Source organism: Colletotrichum truncatum, assembly GCF_014235925.2.
Source record: "Colletotrichum truncatum strain CMES1059 chromosome Unknown Contig_0009, whole genome shotgun sequence".
Classification (NCBI taxonomy): Eukaryota; Fungi; Ascomycota; class Sordariomycetes; order Glomerellales; family Glomerellaceae; genus Colletotrichum; species Colletotrichum truncatum.
Genome location: NW_027222406.1, coordinates 1,230,349 through 1,251,286, shown reverse-complemented (window position 1 = coordinate 1,251,286; position 20,938 = coordinate 1,230,349). Strand labels below are relative to the sequence as shown.

Here is a 20,938-nt window from a genome sequence, read left to right as displayed (position 1 = left end):
AAAAATGAAGATGGCTGCCGAATGCCAATCTGTGGATGCCGCATCCCCAGTGTTTCTTGTCAGGAACAGCGAATAACTCGGCTGGTCGATACTGGCAGGTACGGAGTTACCTGCAGTACGTACCTTGTAGTAGTGTACATCAGCTTGACACCAGCCACGCAAGCCACGAATCCAACAGCTGTCCACCAATGAGCCGCGAACAACCCGACGATCTGGAAGGGGCACTAAAAGGGAAATCTCTCGTGCGCCTTGACGGGATTCGATGGAATTAGTGGAAACGTTGGTCGAGAACTTGGAAACCAGGCACGATAGCCAAGCAAGAAGAAAGATAACTTGGATAAAGGCGACCCACGGGCCCGACCGACCATCACCATATCTGCCCATCAACACTGGCTGCTTCACGTCAGCAGATCGCTTGACATATTGAGTGGTCCCTCTCCTCATCCCGCAGTAATACCGACGAAAAAGAAGGTGGCGGCCCACCACCAAAATCCCCCTCTCTCAAGGAAGAGCCCTGCCACGATCCCCCAGCAAGATCGCCGCCACATAATCTATTTTTGACATTTTCCTAGCGTTGTCTGTTTTTACCTCGTCGTTGTCGTCAACCCGGGCTGTCAAACACATTGTTTCCTCACCGTTGTACGTGTCTGCCTGCCTTGTTTATTCAGGACCAACAAGGGAACGAGGTCTCTCGGGACCTTGAGACGTACCCTTAATCACTCAATATATGTGGATGGATACAAGCTACTGCCAGCCTTATGCCGTCTCACGGTGCCGGCATCTTGGCGTAAAGCATATCACAGCAGCCACGTACCTCTTTCTTTGACCCCTAATAAGAAGCAGTGAAACATGGCTCTGATGCATCTAGAGCATTTAGATTACTAACAGGAGGCCTCGAAGGAAATAAATAAAAAAAATTGAGAAGATCAACCCGTAGCGGCAAAATACGCAGAGACCTCGCGGGAAGTTGGTCTACAATGCTACTCTACTCTACTACACTCTGATCACTCGTCCCGGGGCAAAAAAGCAACATAACCGTCATCAATAGACATTCGGCTGATTGATCCGAACCGCTACTCTAAAAGCCCTACGCACGACCGATTCTTGCCTCTTTCGTGCTCCTCTGCACCCCGTTCCTCATGTCACCTCAAAGGCAAAAAAAAAAAAAAAAAAGAAATCTAAACGGCGATTAAAGACATGACCATTGCCGAATCCCAACCCCACCACCATTCGTATTCAACCCGCTAGAAATAACCCATTTCGTGTCTGCTAGTACACGAATCTTTCGCCTCCCCTTGCCCCCAAAAGTCCAGACCTAATCGGCGCTTCGACCTTGTCCTATTTTTTTTTTTTTCCCTAATGATTTCCCCCCCGTCATTCTCTTCTTGCGCTGAGCCTCGCGGCGCAAACACCGCACATGGGATTGCATTCTCCCACACACATACACACACACCCCATGTCACCCGACAACCCACGGGCCCGGCACTTCACGCCCACATCCCTGTCCTCCCCGGTCCTACTGTCTGGACCGGTACGCGCAAAATGAAATGGGAAGGTAAAAAAAAAGCAACGGAAATCACGGGTTGCGGGCGGCCCTTGCACCTGGCGAACGCCGAAGGCCTTGTTTCCCCCGTCGTCTGGTTTAATTAGACGAGAGTGTTAAAAAAAAAAAAAGCGTTGTTATGCGCGCGGTGATGCGCAGCTTTACGCCGGTGCCATGTCGACTTTGACAAACCTCGTCGTCGTCGGGTTTTGTCATCGTAATAGTATACGTAAACCACACACTGCTAAGCCCACCTCTAGAGATGTCATGTTATCTGTGAGTAGGCCCATGGAGGTTCCAGGCGATGGAAATCTGTCAACGGGTCCAGAATGAAACAAACAGAAGGGGAAAAGGTGAGTGAGTGAATGTGGGGGAAGAAGCCGCGCCCATTTTGTTCGTCTCTGCCAATTTGAGACGCTATGCAATGTCCATGTCGTGTTCAATGCTTTCACTCTTCTTCAATGCCTTGGTTGATTAATTCGGATGCCTCTGGATTTTCTACTTGTGTTTTTCTCTCTCTCTGACGGATACACTTGACATTCCCTACTCATCAGCTTGCCCATAATCATATTGGTTTTGGGGCCTCGGCTCCCCCCCTCTATCTCGTGTCACTTGTCCATGCTCATTTGAATAGCTTACTCTGGGTCCGGCGCGAATCCAGACTCCGAGCCGGCCGCCGCCTCCATGTCCTTGAGCGCCTTCTTGCCCTCCTCTGTCGTGGCATCGATAATCTGCTCCTCGAGACTCAAAATGCCGGCCTGCCGTTCGCAATCTCGTTAGTAAAAGTCTCATCAAACATCACGCGCGCTTTAATCGTCCAGGGCATCCACATACCTCGCCAAGCTTGCCGACGATATCCTCGGCCTCTTCGACCTTCATCTTGCCCAGGACCTCGTTGACCTTGTCCAGGCTGCCGCTCTCCAGCGCCTTCTGGAAGTCGGCACTGAACCCCTCAAAGATGGCCCGACCCTCCTTAACTGCTGGGTCCTCGCTGTCCTTGGGCGGGATGGTAATCTTGATCTCCGTACCGGGCTCCACTGCGTGCAGCTGAATCTGTTCCACGCCCTCCGGCTCGTTTGCCCGCTCCTTGATAATCTCCCGCGCCCTGTTCCAAATCTTGCCGTACGTGTCTTGCACATCCTTGAAGAACACATCCTGCGCCTGGTGACCCTTCGTCGTGATGCGCTTGAAGAACATACCCACGCCGTCCTTGCCCAGTGCCCGGCAGTACTGCAGCAGGAGCGCCTGGTGTACGCACTGCCGGCAGTAGTCATCCTTGCCCTCCAGTGCCGCGTCGAACGCAAGAACAAGCAGGCCGTCCGTCTCCCGCTCCGTCAGGATCTCTGGGTTCTTGGAAAGGTATGCCAGACTGGCCGAGTAGTCATCCGGCTTGATCTGCGCAAACTTCTTCGCGGCCGGAGATGCCTCGATCTCCTCGTCGTCGTCATAAGACGTCTTTGAGTCCTTCGGCGGGAGCGACTGTGACATGTCAAAGTTGGGGTTGAGAAGCTCCGGCTTGCGCTCAGGTTCCTTCCCCGTCGACTGAGACTTGTTGACGTGTGAGCTGTCGAAACCCGTGTGGATGCCCTCGCTCGTGATCTTGCGGCCCTCCTCCTTCTCCAGCTCCGCCAGCTTGGCCAGAAGCTCCTTCTGCAGGTTCTGCACCTTGGTCAAATGCCCCTCGACGCCCTCGAGCATGCCTTGGTAGCGGTTCTCGGGCTTCTTCTCGTCCAGCTCCTTATTAACCTGGTCCAGCAACACGGCCATCATCTTGGAGAAGGTGGGCAGAGGCTCCGACTCGGTGTGGATGCCCTCGGGGCGCGGCGGCGGTTGGTCGTCTTCGGGCCTGCCGGCAGACTCCATGACAGCCTGGAAGGCGACTTCACCGGGGTTGCGCGTCTCGGCCTCGGAGGCGTGGGATTTGAGGGCCTCAAGGAGGGCGGATATGCGCTTCATCAGGCCATCGTTGATGATGCGCTCATACTTGAGCGTCTCGATCTGGTGCTTGCGTTGCAGACGTTCCTGGTGAATCTGGTTCTGCTTCGCGCGGATGAAAGACCGCTTATCGACGTTGGGGTGCACTTCGACGTCGGAATCGTCGCTGAGCTCCAGCGCGTCCTGTTCGTTCAATCGTGGTTAGCTAGGTTCGATAGCCGGAGAAAAGGACTGCGTGGACCATGCGCGACTTACCCATTTGCTGTAGTCAACAGGCATCTTGGCTATTATTCGACGATGCGATGTAGATGCTAAATCGCCTGCGGCTGGTGCGGGCCTCGATCGTTGTAGTTCAAGTCGAGGTGCCGTGGAATGTTCTGGATTTGGTTTGACAATGGCGGCTTGCTGCAGTTGGTGGTGAACAGCCACTACGGAGCATCACAGGTGCGGGGCACTACCCCGCCGTCTGTACTTTCACAACACACCTGCTGTACGTAGCTGCAACTCAGACTATGAGGTCAGCAAGAATTTCATAGGCGAATAGGCGAAAGGTCAAGTATCACACTGCAAGAAGTGATTGCCCAGCACATTTTACTGCATTACCAAACTAGAAATTCTACAGCCATCTACATCCACTGTCTACTCCTTTGTTCATACGGCATCCAGCAACTTCTCAAACACACAAGACCCTGCCTGTGTCAAATCCATCCTTTGCAACTCCCCCAGGCAAAACGTACCCTCTCTGATTGCTCAAAATCCTGACTCCGTTCACCTCTGAATCCGTTGAAAAATGAGTGTGTCCAAACACCCAAGCCCCAACACGGCTCCAATCCCCATCGGACAGCAAATCTGTAGCAAAGGCAGAAGCCCAGGGGCTGCCCATGTGCCTAGGCTCCGAAGTTCCCTGGACAGATGGCGCATGGTGCGTAGCCACAATCACTGATCTCTCAGCCGGCACCTTTCTCAGCTCCCTTCTCAACCACGTAGCATCCTCGAGATGAGCCGCATTGTGAGCATCAACAGCCCACCCCTCAATGTACTGAAAGTCCTTGACCTTGCCCTTCACCGCCGCGCTAGCTTCGCTGGGGATCAGGGACCATAGCGTACAGCCCAAGATCGTGATATCCGAGTCAGGGATATCGAACCTGTCCCTATGCAGAACGTGAAGCCTCCCCTTTAAGCACGACTCAGCTTCAAGTTTTCGTGCCTGCTTGATGGTTCCCTCGTAGCTGAGGCCGTGAAACTCGTGATTACCCAGCACGAGCAATAAGCCACACTCGAACTGCTCCGTTAACCGGCGAATGAAGGCGAAATACTCTTCGTAGTCAGCTAGGCTACCAACGTCTCCAGCAAGTAGAAGATATGGTGTCGTGGCGGGAAAATCAAAGGTCGAGTACTGGTTGCCTTTTTCCAGGTGTAGGTCCGACATATACTGGATGACACCAGAACGTGCCGCGCCCGCTCTCCTCTTTTCCATGGTCATCCTCTTGAAATGGTGTTTCCCAAGTGCGCCCGAGAAATTTGTATCGGTGCAGATATCGCATATATCACACGCATTGGATTTTGACCAAGTGCCACAGAAACGCTGAGAGCTGTCGCTGGTGGGCGTCTCCAGTCAGTCGTCTTATCTTATCTCTGATTACACCAGCTTCAAAAGCTCTAAAATCAAGCCACAACCTCCCTCACCTGTCCACAACGGCATTCTACTTTTTCATGAATTCAAACCCGGCGACTAAATAGGTTCTTTTGAACTTCCCTGCTGATACTTTGATTGTTGTGTGGGGAAATTTTTTTGAACCTTCACATATGACAACTTGGGGCATGCTTTGCAGGTCGTAACGCTCTAAAGATGAATATTCAGGTGTGGCAGTTGTCTGCCTTCCACTCCATGTCAACTCCTATTCCAGGAGTCATGAGACTAATACTATCATATGTTACATACACTCGCACACAGTATTTCGTAATGAGTACAAAAGCCGCATAGAAATGGGCATCTCAAGCCCTCCTACCAATAGAGCAGCCAATTCGCTCTCGTCTAAAAGCCAGATGTCAAGCCAAACTCCATGCGTGTTGCTAATCCGGGTCATTGAACCGTTGGCTCAGTCCCTTATTGCATGGTTTTCAGGAAACCATCCAGGTCAAAGCTCTCCTCGTACTGGCTATTATCCCATAAGTCGCCCAAATCATCGAGCCAAGCCTTCTTGCCGGGTTGCTTGCTCGTAACAACATCGCCCGTTTCGATGTCGACCATGTCCTCTTCTCTGCCTTCCATTGTGTTATTCGGTTTGTCTGATATGAGACTGGGTCCTGTGTCTCCCAGATTAAACAGGTCGAGAATTTGATCTGTATCCATCGTAGATAAGCCAGCATTCTGCTGATTCACGACTGTTGAAGCGACATCAATCTTGAAGCGCTGGAGGCTGAGAATCTTCTCTTCAAGTGTGCCTCTGGTGATGAGGCGATAAACGTTAACGACCTTCTTCTGACCGATACGATGGGCGCGATCCATGGCTTGCATGTCCTTCTGTGGGTTCCAGTCATGCTCGACAAAAATGACGGTATCGGCACCGGTAAGGTTGAGACCCAGACCTCCGACGCTGGTAGTCAAAAGCAAGACATCATACGAGGGATCGCTATTGAACTTGTTGACGATGTCTTGTCTCTTGTTGGCTTCGACACCACCATCCAAGCGCAAGTAAGAAACACCCGGCAGCATACTCTTCAGAACAGTGTTCTGGACCATATCCAGCATCTCCTTCATTTGACAAAAGACCAGAGCGCGATGAGGCTTGATCGGCTGGTAGAGCGGATCATTGGATTCAGCCTCTTCCACACCAATACCGCAGTCAACCAGCAGATCTCTCAAGGCGGTTAGCTTGGGTGCGTGAACCGGGTCCTCGAGGCTCGTTCCTTGCTTGTTAAGGATACGCTGAGTCTCATCGTACATGTTGTGACCGGGCTTCATGACCATAGCAGGCGAGTTGCAGAGCTTGCGCATGTACTGCAGAGCCTGGAAAATGTGGGACTTGGCTTCCTTGTCTTCACGGCCAGCCTCTTCTTGGATCTTCTTGCCCTGCTTCCTGGAGAAGTCATCAAACAGCTTCTTCTGAAGGTCGCTCAGGTCACAGTAGTAGTTCTGCAAGATCTTTGGCGGTAGATCATCCAGCACCTCCTCCTTGAGACGCCGGAGGAGGAAAGGAAGGACTTGTTTGTGGAGAGCTTCAATAGCCAACGCTCCGGCTTCCTGTTCTTTAGAAGAGGCTTTGCTAAAGCGACTAGCAGCAATGGGCTTGGCAAACCGGTCAAGGAACACCTTTTCGGCACCAAGAAATCCTGGCATCAAGAAGTCGAACAGTGACCAAAGTTCAAGGACGTTGTTTTGGATAGGTGTACCTGTCAAGATCAAACGGTGATTGCTTGCCAGTTTCTTGACGGCAATTGTGATCTTTGCCTTGGGGTTCTTGATCAAGTGACCCTCATCAAGGATAACGTAATTCCAGTTGTATTTTGCAAGCACATCTGCGTCGTTACGGCATACGTCGTAACTAGTGATGACGATGTCAGTCTTGTCCAGGTTGTCCTTCATTGATTTTCGCTCGGCAGGTGGGCCGACGTAGGCCGTCACGCTGAGGAACGGAGCGTAAGTCTTGATCTCTTGCTGCCAGTGGCCAGACAAGGTAGGCGGGCAGACCACCAAAGATGGCAGGCGTCGAACATCAGGTGCACCGGTCTTTGCAAATTCCTCGGCACGTTGGTGATGGTCGCTGGCAACCATGCAAATCGTCTGCAAGGTCTTTCCAAGACCCATGTCGTCACAAAGGATTCCATGCAAGTGGTATTTGTTCAGGAAGTGCAACCAGTTCACACCTTCTTGTTGGTATGAACGAAGTTCGGCCTTGATTGCAACAGGAATCTGGAAGCTTTCTACCTTCTTGGGGTCAAGAAGTTGAGAAATGAAGGTTCTTTCCCGGTCTCTGCCCTTTAGCAGCTCTTCGGACAAACCTGGAGGATCAGGAATGCCAGCCTCCAGCGGTACCAGCTTAACCAAGGTGGCAAAGGATGTTGTTGCAATCAGGCGAATCTCATTGTCAGAGTCACTCATGCGACCAAGAACGGGAACAATGAGGAAAATGACATAGGGCAAAATAGAATCGCCCATAACAGCAATCAAGTGATAGATTGCCTCAATAGCACCCTGTCGGAAGTTGAGATCGACAGGGTTGCTGATGGATGGCAAGACCTTCTCCACCAGCGCCGTCATTCCCTCAACTGTGATGACACTGCAGATCGTGGCCATGCACTTCGCTGCCATATAACGGAAGACAGACAGCTCAGAGTGTAAGGCCTTGATAACCAACGGCACCTTCTCCATGATGAAAGGATGGATGGCTTTGTCGAGGGTTGGCATGAGTGTGCGAATAAGGGACAAGGCATCAACGATTTCTTGCCCAAAGGTGTTTTCGGGGTCCCTTGCTTCAGCTGGCAATGCACCAGTGAATGCCTTGACAAGAGGTTCCTCCATGAAGACTCTGACCGTCGGAACAGCGTTGAGAAGCTCAGCACCATAAGTTCGGGACAGAATTTCGAGCGCCTCTTTTGCACCACGTCTCGTGATGCGTGCTGCCTTGACTTCCTTTGCCCATTTAGCAGCATCTGCGTGGTCGACTCTGTCTTCCTCCTTTTGCATGGAAAGGACACAGTCCGTCTTGGTTGCGTGAACTGGAAATTCGGGGGTTTCGGCCACCTCAACACAAGAGAACTTGATAAGGTTAGAAACGACCTTGTCGGCAGGTCCACGTCTGCCCATCTCGTTGAACAACTGAACAAGCCTGGCAATGGTTGCTGAGGAACGGCTTTGCAGTTCCTGGTTTTCCTCCGTTTTGATGCTGTCCATGATACCCTTAATGAGGGGACTAGGCTTCTTGGGCAGGACCTTGATAGCAACCAGAGCGCAGGCCGCAGCCGCCTTGATACGCACATCTCGGGCATCCTTGGCGGTCTTGGCGTCGGAAATAGCGGAAGCAGCCACATCTCTGGCTTCTCCAAGCATCTGGCTGGCCACCAAGCGCTGTCCTGGTGACATTGCCTTCTTAAGTTTGTCGAAATCTTCACCAATGACCTTGTCTGCAACGGCGATGGAGAAAGCGCCAGGGCCAGCCTGTTCGTCGCCCTGGACCAGAACAGCAAGAGTAGGGAGTCTTCCACTTGACACCTTACCGTGATCGCGGAACATGTTCAGGAGTTGCTGGCATTGAGACCGCACACGATGCATGTAGCTGACCAAGTCGCCATAGTGAGGAGGTCGGTCAACCTCGATAATCTTTTGCAAGGGGGCCACGTATCTCTGGGGACCTTCTGTTGCCTCGCAGTTTTTGGCATATTCGTCAATAACCATACAGGCCGCGAGCTGTGTGGACGAGGACCTGTCGACAAGACCGGCAAGAAGGAGCTGGTCATATTCAGGCATGCTGGGAGTTGGGATAAAGGACATAATCATTCCCATCGCCTTAGCAGCCGACACTCTCGATCGGATGAGAGTGTCCATGCCCACCAGGTCGACATCTCCTTGGATCATGTGGCCGTCAACGTCGTGTGTATGTGATACGACAGGTGCGTCATCTGTTTTGGCAGATTTCCTACGACGTTTCGTAGCTCTCTCGGGTCCTTCAGGAGAAGATGCTTTGCGTGCAGGTGTCGCGGTGACTGCCGTGTAAGTGCCACCTGACGGCCTCTGGAAAAGGTGTGCAGGCATGGGTATGGGATGGCGTGAGACACCGATCGGGTGCAGGGTAAGCCTCATTAGAGGATCGACGTGAGGAGCAAACTCATCAGCCAAAGCCTCCGGTGTCTTTGAGAGTGAACGGACGAGGGCCGTCCAGACTTCCAGGGACATGGCAAGTGTTTCTCTGTCCCTTTCGACGAGGATATTCTGAAAGATGAGACGTAGGATCCTGCCATTCAACCATCCGCGAGAGTTTTCGGCGCCAAGGTTTGCAAATGTCATGAGGGCCTTCAAGACTGCCAGACGAACGGAAGTAATGGTGTGACGGAGGAACGGGTAGAGTCGCGGTACCAAAAGAGTAAAAGAACGTTCTTCATCCTGCGCAGCAGACGTTTCCATGGCCCGTAGCACCTCAGGATAGCTGCATAGTGTCGCAAGAAGGTCCATAATCTTTCCGGTACTGGCACTTAGGTCGTCGCCAAGATCGGCAAGACTTCCCCACATGATGTTGATGAGACCGTCAATAGAACCGGGCCGCATAGTCACAAACTCCTTCGCCATAGGCAAGAGCGTTGCTGCACTCACTGATCTGACATCGTCGTCATGCTCCTCCAACCCCTTCATAACCAGGCGGACGACTCCATCAATCATCTCGCCATCCTCCAGGAGAAGGTCTTTTCTGACGGCAACAACATATCGCAACCCAACCATGCCACCATGGCAGACTGACCATTGAAGCATTTCAAGATGTAGGTCATCTTGCATGACCATGCGGTAGAGAATCTTGTAAATTCCGTGAACCGAGTCTGCCGGAACGTGCCGAAGGACTGATCCTAGGGATTGGCCGATAGTTTCGCGAATCGGCGCAACAGAGGTGTCAGAGCTGTAATCAGTAAATCTGTCCAGCATCAGGACGCAGCAAAGTCGGCAAGCCAAGTCTTCAAGCCAAGCCTGGTTCAGACGGTCGTTCTCCGCCCGAGACTTGGAGCGCACTCGGCCAGCTCCAGCTCCATGAACGCGAATGACTTCTCGGATACCCATAGCGGCCCCATGCCGTGTCTCCCAAGATGGATCGAAAAGATCCACTTTCAGGAAATCGCAGAGCCGATCGTATGGCCATTCCGCACCTTCCATAGTCTCATCCACTTCAATTTCAGACTTAATCTGAATCACCGGACCCTTGAACTCACTGACAACCTTTGTCTCCTCATCGACATCGGCCGGTCTCTCCAGGTTGAAGTAGTCGTTGACTTTACCGTTCTTTTGCTTAGAATCGGCATCGGGCATTGGTGTGTCGTCAAATCCTTCGGAGCCCGCGGTTGTAGTCCTTCTGATGGACAAGTCTCCGAAACCACCTTTTCCTTGGGCAGCCTTTTGCAGCTCTCTCTTGCGTTTTCTCTTGAGCACGTTGAGTTGTCTTGAACTCAAGCCGGCTTCCTCTGCTGGCTGGCTTTGGCCTTGGGAAGTCGCGCTCTCCTTACCTCCGTGCCCGTTGGCTGAATCTTGGGGAGTAAGTGGACTGGGGTCCTTCTCAATGAGAACGGGCATCTCGGTGTCCTCGAAGACTCTGCCAAGAAGACCTAGTCGTCCATTGAGGGTCTTCTTTTGATGTGCGAGCCGTGCAGAGGGATCTAATGAAGCCAAAGCATACTCGATGTTGCCGCCTCTAAGCAATTGGCGGCCATACTTGATAATGTGCTCGACATTGAGCGATCCCAGCTTGAGGAGCTCATCATGAGCGAAAGAGGTAACATCTTTTTCCTCTTCCTTCTTCACGTGTCCGTTTTCCTCGGGCTCATCCTTCTTAACCGGGGCGGAGTCTTCATCTTCGTTAGGATCATATAAAGGTGCGTTTTCAATGATTTTGCCAATTGCTTTGGCCGCTGTTGACCGTGTCTCCCAGTCCTTATGTCTCAGATAAGGTACGACTCTGGAGAGGAGGTTGAAAAGCTCATCTGGGTGTTGTTTCTGCCAATCAGCAAGTTGGTTGACAGCAGTATCACGAATGAGACGGGTGCTTCCCGTCTCGAGAATCCTGTTTTAAATGTCAGCTGAGATTTTGCATGATGAGTACAGATAATGATCGAGCGCAACGTCTCTGGGTTGCAGTCATCATTCATCCCGAGGTGTGACACGCCAATGGGATGAGAAGACAAGGATCTGGGGCTTGAAGGGGAGTTGGGATGCCATGTGGATTCACTCACGTGACTAATCTGTCAAGTCTGTTTCAACAAGGTTAGTGCTGGTTCTAAGTTGGGCGAAATTGAGGATCCCCGTGGGAGCAACGCACCTCGACGCCATCTTGTATTATGATGGACTTGATGGGAGTCTCATCATAGGTTGAGGTTCTGCAAACGGTGTTAGTGGCTTTCTGGCGAGGCTGCGATGAGTTGTTAAGAGCAGATGAAAAGGGTGCGACAGCCAAATGCATGAATGGGGCAAAATAAGAGGAGCGACGAGAGAAGTCTAAACACGTGGTGTATGCCATCCTGACTTGCCCAAACGAAGGTGATGCACTTTAGTGTGAAGCCTGAATCATGACAGCTGGGGGGAGCCGTGTCGAAGGTAAGATGACATCGATAGCTGAGTAAATACGGTATAGAGGGTTGGAAGTAAACCGGTCCGAACAGTCCAATAGGATCCGTTGAGAAGACTGAAGTATGAAAGGAAGGGATGTGTATGCAGATATCGGTGTGAAACGCAATAAGAAGAGAAAAGATACGTACCTATTTTGTGCAAGCCGGTAACGTTGATGAGCATCAGTTGGATGGGGCCGAAAGCAATCGCGATCCCGTCCAATGCGGATCAAGCCGAGTCTTGTTTTGAAAAAGATGCAACTACCATGCATGCATCGAGCAAGTAAGAGGCAATTGGAGTCGCTGTGATAAGTGGTGTCGAATTCCGACGCAAACGCAACAGCGATTAAAAATAGCAGGATGCGGAGGTTGTCGCAAACACTCGATAGGAGTGAGGTGGTGATGGTGACGCTGTGTTTTTTTTCCAAAGTGCGCGCACGTGGTGATACGTGCAGATCAGGTTGAGGAAAGAAAGCACCAGAGGTGAGGCTCCAGAAGGCAAGAGGGATGACGCCTTAAGTGGGAAGGAAGCGACGCGTTTTTGGTGGATGATTGATTGGGATGCGGTGCCAGGCAGGTGCGAGGCGGGAATGCAGTGCTGCGGTGCCTAAGGAAGCTACCGAAGTGGCTACTCGTTGCCTGTCGTTTGGTGCTTTGGTGCTGTTGGCTGCCTGTGGTATTGGCCAGCCGTGGGTGATTGCACCAATGAAATCGCAGGGATCGAGGCTCGATGGGGTCTGGTCGAAAGAGAGCAGCACCTCTGGTCGCCGCGGGACTGCGCTCTGGAGGGAAAATTTGGGGTGGAGGGGCCCGGACAGTCTTAAAGGTATGCCTGCAGTACTTTTATAATTACCCGTGGGCCCGTGAGAGAAAAAAAATGGAAGGAAAGCCAGCCGTTCCTTCACGCAGCGACGGCGTCTCGCTTAATTTCCTTAGCGTCATCTAGTGTTCCTGGTCCACCTCCACTCCCCAGCAAACAATAAACCCTGTCAGGTGCTGTCGTCGTCGTCGTCGTCCTCGCCGGCCTTCCATTCTGTCTGTGGTTGTCCCTTTTCATCCAATTCTCCCCTTAGATGCCGTGCCCTGCCTTGCACTCTCATGAGGCAAAACTTTGGGCTTTTCTTGACCAACTCCTCAGTTCTTTCCAACTTTCCTATTTTTGCTTCCAAATGATTCTATCTCTTTATTTTGCAGCCGTCTCACCAAACGCATCCTTGTGTTCATGGTACTATACCACCCCCCTGTCCAACCTTCATCGCGGCTTGTTATTAACTTTCGAAGCATCACTATATCTCGCATTTGCAGTATCACTCATCGGATATCCACCTAACCTCAGATGCAAGGTAAGGAAGAAGCAGGAAAAATTGCAGAAGCAGGCGAAGAACTCGGGTAGTGTCGTTGCTATACAACCAACACCAAACAGAAACAAACTACAATCTTGCCCTACGAAACAGTGCAATCACCGTTTCACCCGCATGCCCTCGAGAACCCTCGGAACCTTTCAATTTTGAGTTTCGTCTGTCTCTGCTGTCCATCCCCTCGTGCAAAGGTCCCCCCTCGGCACTTCCCATGGCTGGCGGAGCCTATCACGATCGGCTCTCATCATCAATATGCTAGTACTGAATTGGGCTTCTGTATGCGCATGTGCCATCATGCCTCTCTCTCCCTTGTGTGAGGGTGACTGGTAGGCTTGCGTCGATGTCTCGTTCTTTGCTTGGGGCGGGTTTCTAGTGGTTTCTCGCCTTGGTGGCTATTCATACATACCTACCGCTGTCCGTTGCCCCCTTGCCACCAAGCTACTAAAGGTGGCTTTTTCTTCATCAGTCAAAGCTAGTTCGTTGAGGTGCCAATTCGTGTTCCATTGAATGGTCCGCGACAACAAGCCTTCCATCAGATCTGGGCAAGCAAGCAGTCAGATGGGATAGATCCGCCCATGACTGTTTGTGTGGCCCTGCTATTTACATACCAGGCTCCCCCTTGAAGACTAGCCTGTAGCTGCAGTACACACTACACACTGACAGGACGCTTCTTTTTTTTTGACCCTATTGGCAGCATTGAGTAGTTGACAGCTTCTCATTATTACTAAAGCCTCTCGAAAACCTGGAAGCTAGGCTGCAGCAGGTCACAGTCCAATGAATGAATAGGTGTACCGGATGAGATCGATTGATGAACCGACCGATTCGATGGCTGCGTTGTGTGGGAGCCGGATAGACGGTGATGGACGAGATGCGACTACTGCTGCCACTTGCGATGCAGGAGACGGCGCAAGGATCATCACAGGCATAGCTAAGGCAGGGCGTGCAGCTCCGGCCGGTCCTGGTCTGATGCCTTGAATTGGAAATAAGCTGGTTCGGGGCTGGCACAAGACGTGGGGTAAGGTTGGGAATCTTGGCGTGTCCGCCCAGGGTCCTAAGATTCTGGCGTTCCAGCGGCACGCCATCTCTGATTCGTCTTTGGTCATCAATTTCCAAACTGTTCAAGGGGCCCTGCCGCAGCCACCGGCCTAAGATGGGCTGAATGGCTCGCTGCTGGCTGGTCGACAGGTGGTATTGTCTGGTTGCTGTGCGCTGTGCCGTGGCAGTAGCACGGCACTGACAAAGGCCTCTCTGCTTTTGCCCCGATTTACGATGGCCTCATTTCACCTCTCGCTCCGCACCTCCCGACAGTCCCTGGTTCTTCCAGGGCGACCTGGAATGTCTTACCCAACTCGGCCTTTTTTTCCTGCTCTCTCGTCGCTGTGTCTGTCACTTTTCATGCCCACCTGGGGCCTTCGTCTCTCCTCTTCCCCCATGCTGTTACGTACAGACACAATCACTTTACTTAGCCTTCAATTACTCGGATCTCGTCAGCGACTCGCCTTAACTTTGACATCCAACGCCGACACCTTATCCAGCGATGTGATACGTGGTCTCAGTCCGTCAATTTTGCTGTGAGAGGACGTGTACCTGTGTCGGCCATGTGGTCAGTGCATGTAGCTCGACGGTGACTCGACCGGGGTATCCGTACATATGGGATGGATCCAGCTCCATCCATGTTGAAGCTCAAACTAATTGTTGATCGCCCGGTATCATGAATACGGCTCAGGCACACCGACACGTTCACGCGGTCGCGCATCACACTCACACAAACGGTTTGCCCTTCTTGACCTTGAGACACAGCAAGCACTGCATGCGCACTGGCGCCCTCTCCAACAGCCAGACAGAGGGCCAACGCGGATGTGTCGGAACAATTGCGTGGAGGGAAGAGAAAAAGAGAGGCAGGGGAAGGGGAAAAAAAAAAAAAAAAAAACTCCTTCACCAGCCACTGACAGGCGTGCTCTATGGCTGTTCAATCACGCCTCCGCAATCCATCCTCCTCTGGTAAAGTCTGTCTCGGCGAGGATGGGGCAGATATTTCCATGACGAGGCTATGGTATTGCCGGAGATTCGCGGACATATCTCCTGGAGTCACCCTGATGCGAGGGCGACTCCATATTCAGTGCATCCGACTCGGACCGTCGTTACAACTGCCGGCGGTTGATTTTAGAAGTCCGATTTGCACATTCAAAGTTCACAGGGTGATGTCTATTGAGCTCCAGGTCATCTTGATATTGTATACGGGCTAAGCGATCTAGCAAACGGCCGCTGCCGCGTGAAAGGCCGGGTGAACCAGAGCTGGTGATAAGCTTAGGGGATAACCAGATGGATTTGACTTTGACAATGTCGAGTCAGCAGTCTGCCTCAACTGACTGGGTTGTCCTCTTTTTATTATTATTTTATTGATTTTTAACCGAGAGAATGACTGAGAACGCCCATTTCTTCGGTCTAGGCATTGTAAAACGCGAAAAACCGTTGCATCACTTGGGTTGAAAGAATTCCATTCGCGGCTCTTGAGCCACTGCTTAATTAGCTGTCACTAGATCCCATGCGGGACGGGAATAGCGTCGTGAAACCGTCTAGCTGGGACATTGGCATAGCCGACTAATTCGTATGCTACCTACGGTACGGAGAACCTTACTGTAAATTGATGTGTAATCACAGTGAGAACTACAGTCTTTGCGTCAGGTACGCACTGTTTTCTGCCGTCTTGCCTTTACCCTTTTGAGCTCAAGTTGTCCTCAGGCACGCGCCGCCTGCCAAATGAACGCACCCCAGATTCGACGCGCCATGATCTTCCACGTCGCACGGCGAGGGCATCGCGATTCATTGACGCGTCAATCCCCACCATCGCCAACAATCCGTCGCAACACCTTATCAAACCGATGAAAATATTGCGCGACACCTCACCAATCCCACCAGCGACTTCAACCGCGCAAATTCGCTGCCCTTGAGGCCGCACCCCTCTCGCCCACCATGTACATTAAACAGATTATTATCCAGGGCTTCAAGAGGTGGGTTGCGCCCCTAGAAACAACATTTCCCCAAGTGATCCCCGCTGACTAGGCCGCAGCTACAAGGACCAGACAGTCATCGAGCCTTTCTCCCCCGGCACAAACGTCATTGTCGGTCGCAATGGATCTGGCAAGAGTAACTTCTTCGCGGCCATCCGCTTCGTCCTCAGCGATGCCTACACCCAGATGACTCGCGAAGAGCGCCAGGCGCTTCTGCACGAAGGTTCAGGATCAGCCGTCATGTCGGCATATGTCGAAATTATTTTCGACAACAGCGACGAGCGCTTTCACGGTGGAGGCAAGGAGGTCATCCTGCGCCGTACCATCGGCACCAAGAAGGACGAGTACTCAGTCGACCGGAAAGTCGTTACAAAGAGCGATGTCATCAATCTGCTCGAGGCTGCCGGCTTCTCGAGATCGAATCCTTACTACATTGTGCCCCAGGGTCGTGTCACAGCATTGACGAATATGAAGGAGTCTGACAGACTCACTCTGTTGAAAGAGGTTGCGGGTACCCAGGTTTACGAAGCGCGTCGAACCGAGTCGCTGAAGATTATGAACGAGACGAACAACAAGAGAGAAAAGATCGATGAGCTGCTGGGTTATATTAAGGAACGTCTGGCTGAGCTCGAGGAGGAAAAGGAGGAGCTTCGAGGTTTCCAGGACAAGGACCGTGAGCGCAGGTGTCTTGAGTACGCGCTCTACTATCAGGAGCAACAGCAGATTCAAGAACAACTCGAGCGCATTGAAAGCATCCGTCAGAGTGGCCTAGACAACACCGACTCGATACGCTCCGAGCTGAAGGAAGCAGAGAAGGCGCTCACGAAGTTAGAGGCGGACATTCACAAGTTGACAAAGGAGCTGGACTTGGCCAAGGTCGAGCGCCGTCAACTCGAGGAAGATCGTCGTGAGACTGCTAAGGCCAAGGCCAAGGCAGAACTTAAAGTGAAGACGCTATCAGAGGGGCAGTCCGCGGCAGTGCAAGCCCAGCAGCAGCACGAGGCTGACCTTACGGCGACCATCGAAGAGATTTCCGCAAAGAAGCAGGAGCTCAACAACATCATCCCCGAATACCTTCGACGAAAAGCCCAAGAAGCGGAGAAGAAACAGCAGTTAGATACTGCCGAAGCCGCCCGCAACCGTCTCTTCACCAAGCAAAGTCGTGGCTCCCAATTTAAGAATAAGTCTGAGCGTGATAAGTACTTGCGAGCTGAAATTGAGGACTTGCAATCAAGACTCATGAGTCACAAGGCAAACAAGATGGATGCCGATGAGGATGTGGCCAGGACCGAAAACGCCATCAAGCAACTTGAAAATGAAGTTGCAAACCTGAGAGAACAGCTGCAAAACTCTGGTGGCGCTCGCAACGAACTCTTTGAGGAGGCAAGCAGAGCACGAGAGGTTTTGGACAAGCTTGATGATGAGAGGAAGGTCCTCTGCCGTCAGGAAGAGAAGCTCGATACGGTCTTGTCAGATGCGCGACAAGAGAGAGAGCGGGCGGATCGTGAGCTTAGCACAATGATGGACAGAGACACTGCCCAGGGTCTTGCTACAATTCGCCGCCTGAAGGCTACGGAGGACATCCCCGGTGCCTATGGAACGATGGCGGAGCTGCTCAAGGTCAGCGACACTTACCGGCTTCCTGTTGAGCAAATTGCGGGTAATAGCTTGTTCCACTACATCGTCGATACCGACCAAACTGCGACATACCTGACAAACCACTTGCGCTCCACCTATGGTGGTAGACTTACCTTTATGCCTCTCAACCGTCTCCATCCCAGGCACGTCAACATGCCGCGGTCTCAAGATGGCATCGTGCCTCTCATAAGCAAAATTACCTATGATTCTACGTTCGAGAAAGCCTTCCAACAAGTGTTTGGCAAAGTTGTCGTTTGCCCTAATCTGAGCATTGGAGGTCAGTACGCAAGGAGTCACGGCGTCGACGCCATTACTCTGGATGGTGACACCACAAACAAAAGGGGCGCGATGACTGGTGGATACATCGACCCTAGGCGATCCAGGCTGGAGCAGGTTCAGGCTGTCAACAAATGGCGAGACGAATATGAGCGACTCCTATTGCAAGCCAATGAGTTCAGGGCTCAGATCGAGCAAAAAGATCAAGAAATTACTCGCGCCTTGGGTGAAGTTCAAAAGGCTGAGCAGAAATTGCGTCAATTGGAAGCCGGCTTTGAGCCGTTGAGACATGAGCTCGCCAACAAGAATGCTCAGCTTGAGCACGAGAGACGCCGTTTGAGCGACGCCATCAGACACAGAGAGGCGGTTGAGCGGGACATGAGGGTTTTCACCGAGAGTCTCGCGGCCGATGAGGCCGAATTGGCATCCGATTTCAAGAAGGCTCTCAGTAATGCTGAAGAGAAGCAGCTTGTCGAGCTCGACATGCAGGTTCAGCAGCTTCAGAGAGAGTGGAACGAGGCCAGCAAGAAGAGAAGAGATGCAGAGAGCCGTAAACAGATTCTTGAGACGGATATCAACCAGAACCTCCAGCTGCGCCTCGATCAGCTCAATAGCCAAGCTTTCGAGAACAACACTGCCTCTGGCGATTCCGGCGGCCTTAAGGAGGCACAGCGCGAACTCAAGAAGCTACAGAAGGAATCCAAGGCTATCGAGGCCAAGATGCAAGAAATCGAGGCTAAGATCGAAGAGCTTGGTAGCAAGCTGGACCGTCGGGAGGCAAAGAAGGCGGAGCAGGAGGAGATCCGGGCCACTGTTGCCGCAAGAGAGGCCAAGCAGCGCGGTGCAATCGAAAAGAGCATGTCGAAGAAGGCTGTGTACACGGCTCAGGCTGCAGATGCCGCGAAGGCAATCAGAGACCTCGGTGTTCTGCCCGAAGAGGCGTTTGACAAGTACGAGAACATGGACCCGCGCCAGATCGACTCTAGGCTGAAGAAGGTTCGAAACGCGCTGAAGAAGTTCCAGCACGTCAACAAGAAGGCTTTCGAACAGTACAACAGCTTCACCTCGCAGCAGGATCAGCTGATGAAGCGTCGCAAGGAACTCGATGCCTCGCAGGAGTCTATCGAGGAGCTTGTTGCCCATCTTGACCAGCGCAAGGACGAAGCTATTGAACGTACCTTCAAGCAAGTGTCCAAGGAATTTGCCACCATCTTTGAGAAGCTCGTTCCGGCTGGTCATGGCCGCTTGGTCATCCAGCGCCGGACCGACCGCCGCGTTGACCCCGAAGAGTCCGACGAGGAGCAGAGAGGCAGCGTTGAGAACTACACTGGTGTCGGCATCAGCGTGTCTTTCAATTCCAAGACCCTCGATGAGCAGCAGAGAATCCAGCAACTCAGTGGTGGACAAAAGAGTAAGGAAATCTTGATTATTATACCTCGTATCATCATTACTGACATGTGTCATCAGGTTTGTGTGCCCTGTGCCTCATTTTCGCCCTCCAGCAGACGGAAAGCAGTCCCATGGTCATCTTCGACGAGGTCGACGCCAACCTGGACGCGCAGTACCGTACCGCCGTCGCCAGTCTCCTCGAGTCTATCTCGCAGGAAGCCGGCACGCAGTTCATCTGCACCACTTTCCGTCCTGAGATTGTCCACATCGCCGACAAGTGCTACGGTGTTACCTTCCACAACAAGACGAGTTCCATCGACTGTGTTCCCACCGAGGAAGCCCTCAGCTTCGTCGAGGGCGTCGCGGCCGGCAAGTAGACGACAAAGTAGACAGCGTAGTTACGGTTACTGTTCATAATATCGTTATGAGGAAGGTTGACCCGTCTTGGATGGGGTGGTCGACCGGGCATGGCGTTGCGGCGATTTGTAGTGGCTTGTGGAGTCGGTTGATTGCTTGATATCACGAATTCGCTTACCTGTGGGCGAGAAATACTCTCCACCGTCATGTTTTTTTTTTCTTGATGGACATGACTTGTAGGCCTAGACTTTGCTTATTTATTAACTGTTTAACGACTGGTTGCCACTTTTGCTGTTTCACTCGTTCTTGCTGGTGTAGAATCTTGTCGCTTTCTTACAACCGGTCGCAACTGCCTTATTGAGCCCCACCTTCAGGTCTACAGTTTACCGCCTCATTCTGGTAACATTCACTTCTTTGGTTCTGCCGCGCACTTTCCCCGTTGAAACCTCGAGGCGCATCAGGGCGCTCCCTTTTCTGGTGTGCACATGTAGCATAGCAATCCTCAATTGTAACAACGTCCTCTAGAGTATTCAAGAAAGTCTTTGCCGTTCCTGCAGTTTATATCTTCGCACCAAATCCAATGTTTGGCCTCAACGTCTGCATATATTCCAATGGACACGGGATCCAAAACAGAGGCAAGAGAACCATCCAAAACGACATTTTGCTGACTCCCCTCACGTATGAGTGCCGCTCTCCCTACCGAAAAACAAGATAGATATACGTGGCAACCCTGTCTCTCTATAGCATACGTAGTTCCGCATGCTTTACAACAAACTTCATGGGCCCAGAACTCTTTGATACGTTCATCCCCTTTTAGATCTCTGGTCGCTTTGCACCAGGGAGTGCCCCATTGCTCTTTGTTGAAAGGAACCATGCGCCCTATCCGGCGATCACCCCCCAAGCAAGCGCAAAACTGAGGATCCAATGCTCGGAAGATCCGGTCATCATCAAGATTGAAATGGGGGCAGAAAATATCTCCAAAGATCTTCTGGAATTCCTTCAGCTTCTGCCTCAGAAATGGGACTGTGATTGGCTGCTGTTCGGGGACCCTAAAGAGCGGCAAGGTCCAACGAAGTATGAAATAAAAATGTGACGTATTGAACTTTCCCAGACGAACATTTGGAGGCTTCATG

General features: G+C 52.0%; 4 protein-coding genes across 4 annotated transcripts; 1 reads left to right on the top strand and 3 right to left on the bottom strand.

Moving 5' to 3' along the window:
* Positions 1-2,341: 2,341 nt before the first annotated feature.
* Positions 2,342-3,757, bottom strand: CTRU02_212853 (hsp90 co-chaperone cdc37; the record flags this gene model as incomplete). Its single annotated transcript, XM_036721421.2, has 2 exons — positions 2,342-3,661; positions 3,734-3,757. 2 exons carry the CDS (start codon positions 3,755-3,757, stop codon positions 2,342-2,344), a joined length of 1,344 nt encoding a protein of 447 aa, XP_036586590.2.
* A 394-nt stretch (positions 3,758-4,151) lies between these two features.
* CTRU02_212852 (uncharacterized protein) lies at positions 4,152-4,955 on the bottom strand (the record flags this gene model as incomplete). The annotated part of the gene is made up of 1 exon (XM_070205924.1): positions 4,152-4,955. The coding sequence occupies one exon, from the start codon at positions 4,953-4,955 to the stop codon at positions 4,152-4,154; it is 804 nt and encodes a 267-aa protein (XP_070060317.1).
* A 630-nt stretch (positions 4,956-5,585) lies between these two features.
* CTRU02_212851 (SNF2 family domain-containing protein) lies at positions 5,586-10,748 on the bottom strand (the record flags this gene model as incomplete). Its single annotated transcript, XM_036721420.1, has 1 exon — positions 5,586-10,748. One exon carries the CDS (start codon positions 10,746-10,748, stop codon positions 5,586-5,588), a length of 5,163 nt encoding a protein of 1,720 aa, XP_036586589.1.
* Positions 10,749-16,107: 5,359 nt separating this feature from the next.
* Positions 16,108-19,825, top strand: CTRU02_212850 (chromosome segregation protein; the record flags this gene model as incomplete). The annotated part of the gene is made up of 3 exons (XM_036721419.1): positions 16,108-16,145; positions 16,205-19,470; positions 19,527-19,825. The coding sequence occupies 3 exons, from the start codon at positions 16,108-16,110 to the stop codon at positions 19,823-19,825; spliced, it is 3,603 nt and encodes a 1,200-aa protein (XP_036586588.1).
* Between the last annotated feature and the right edge of the window lie 1,113 nt (positions 19,826-20,938).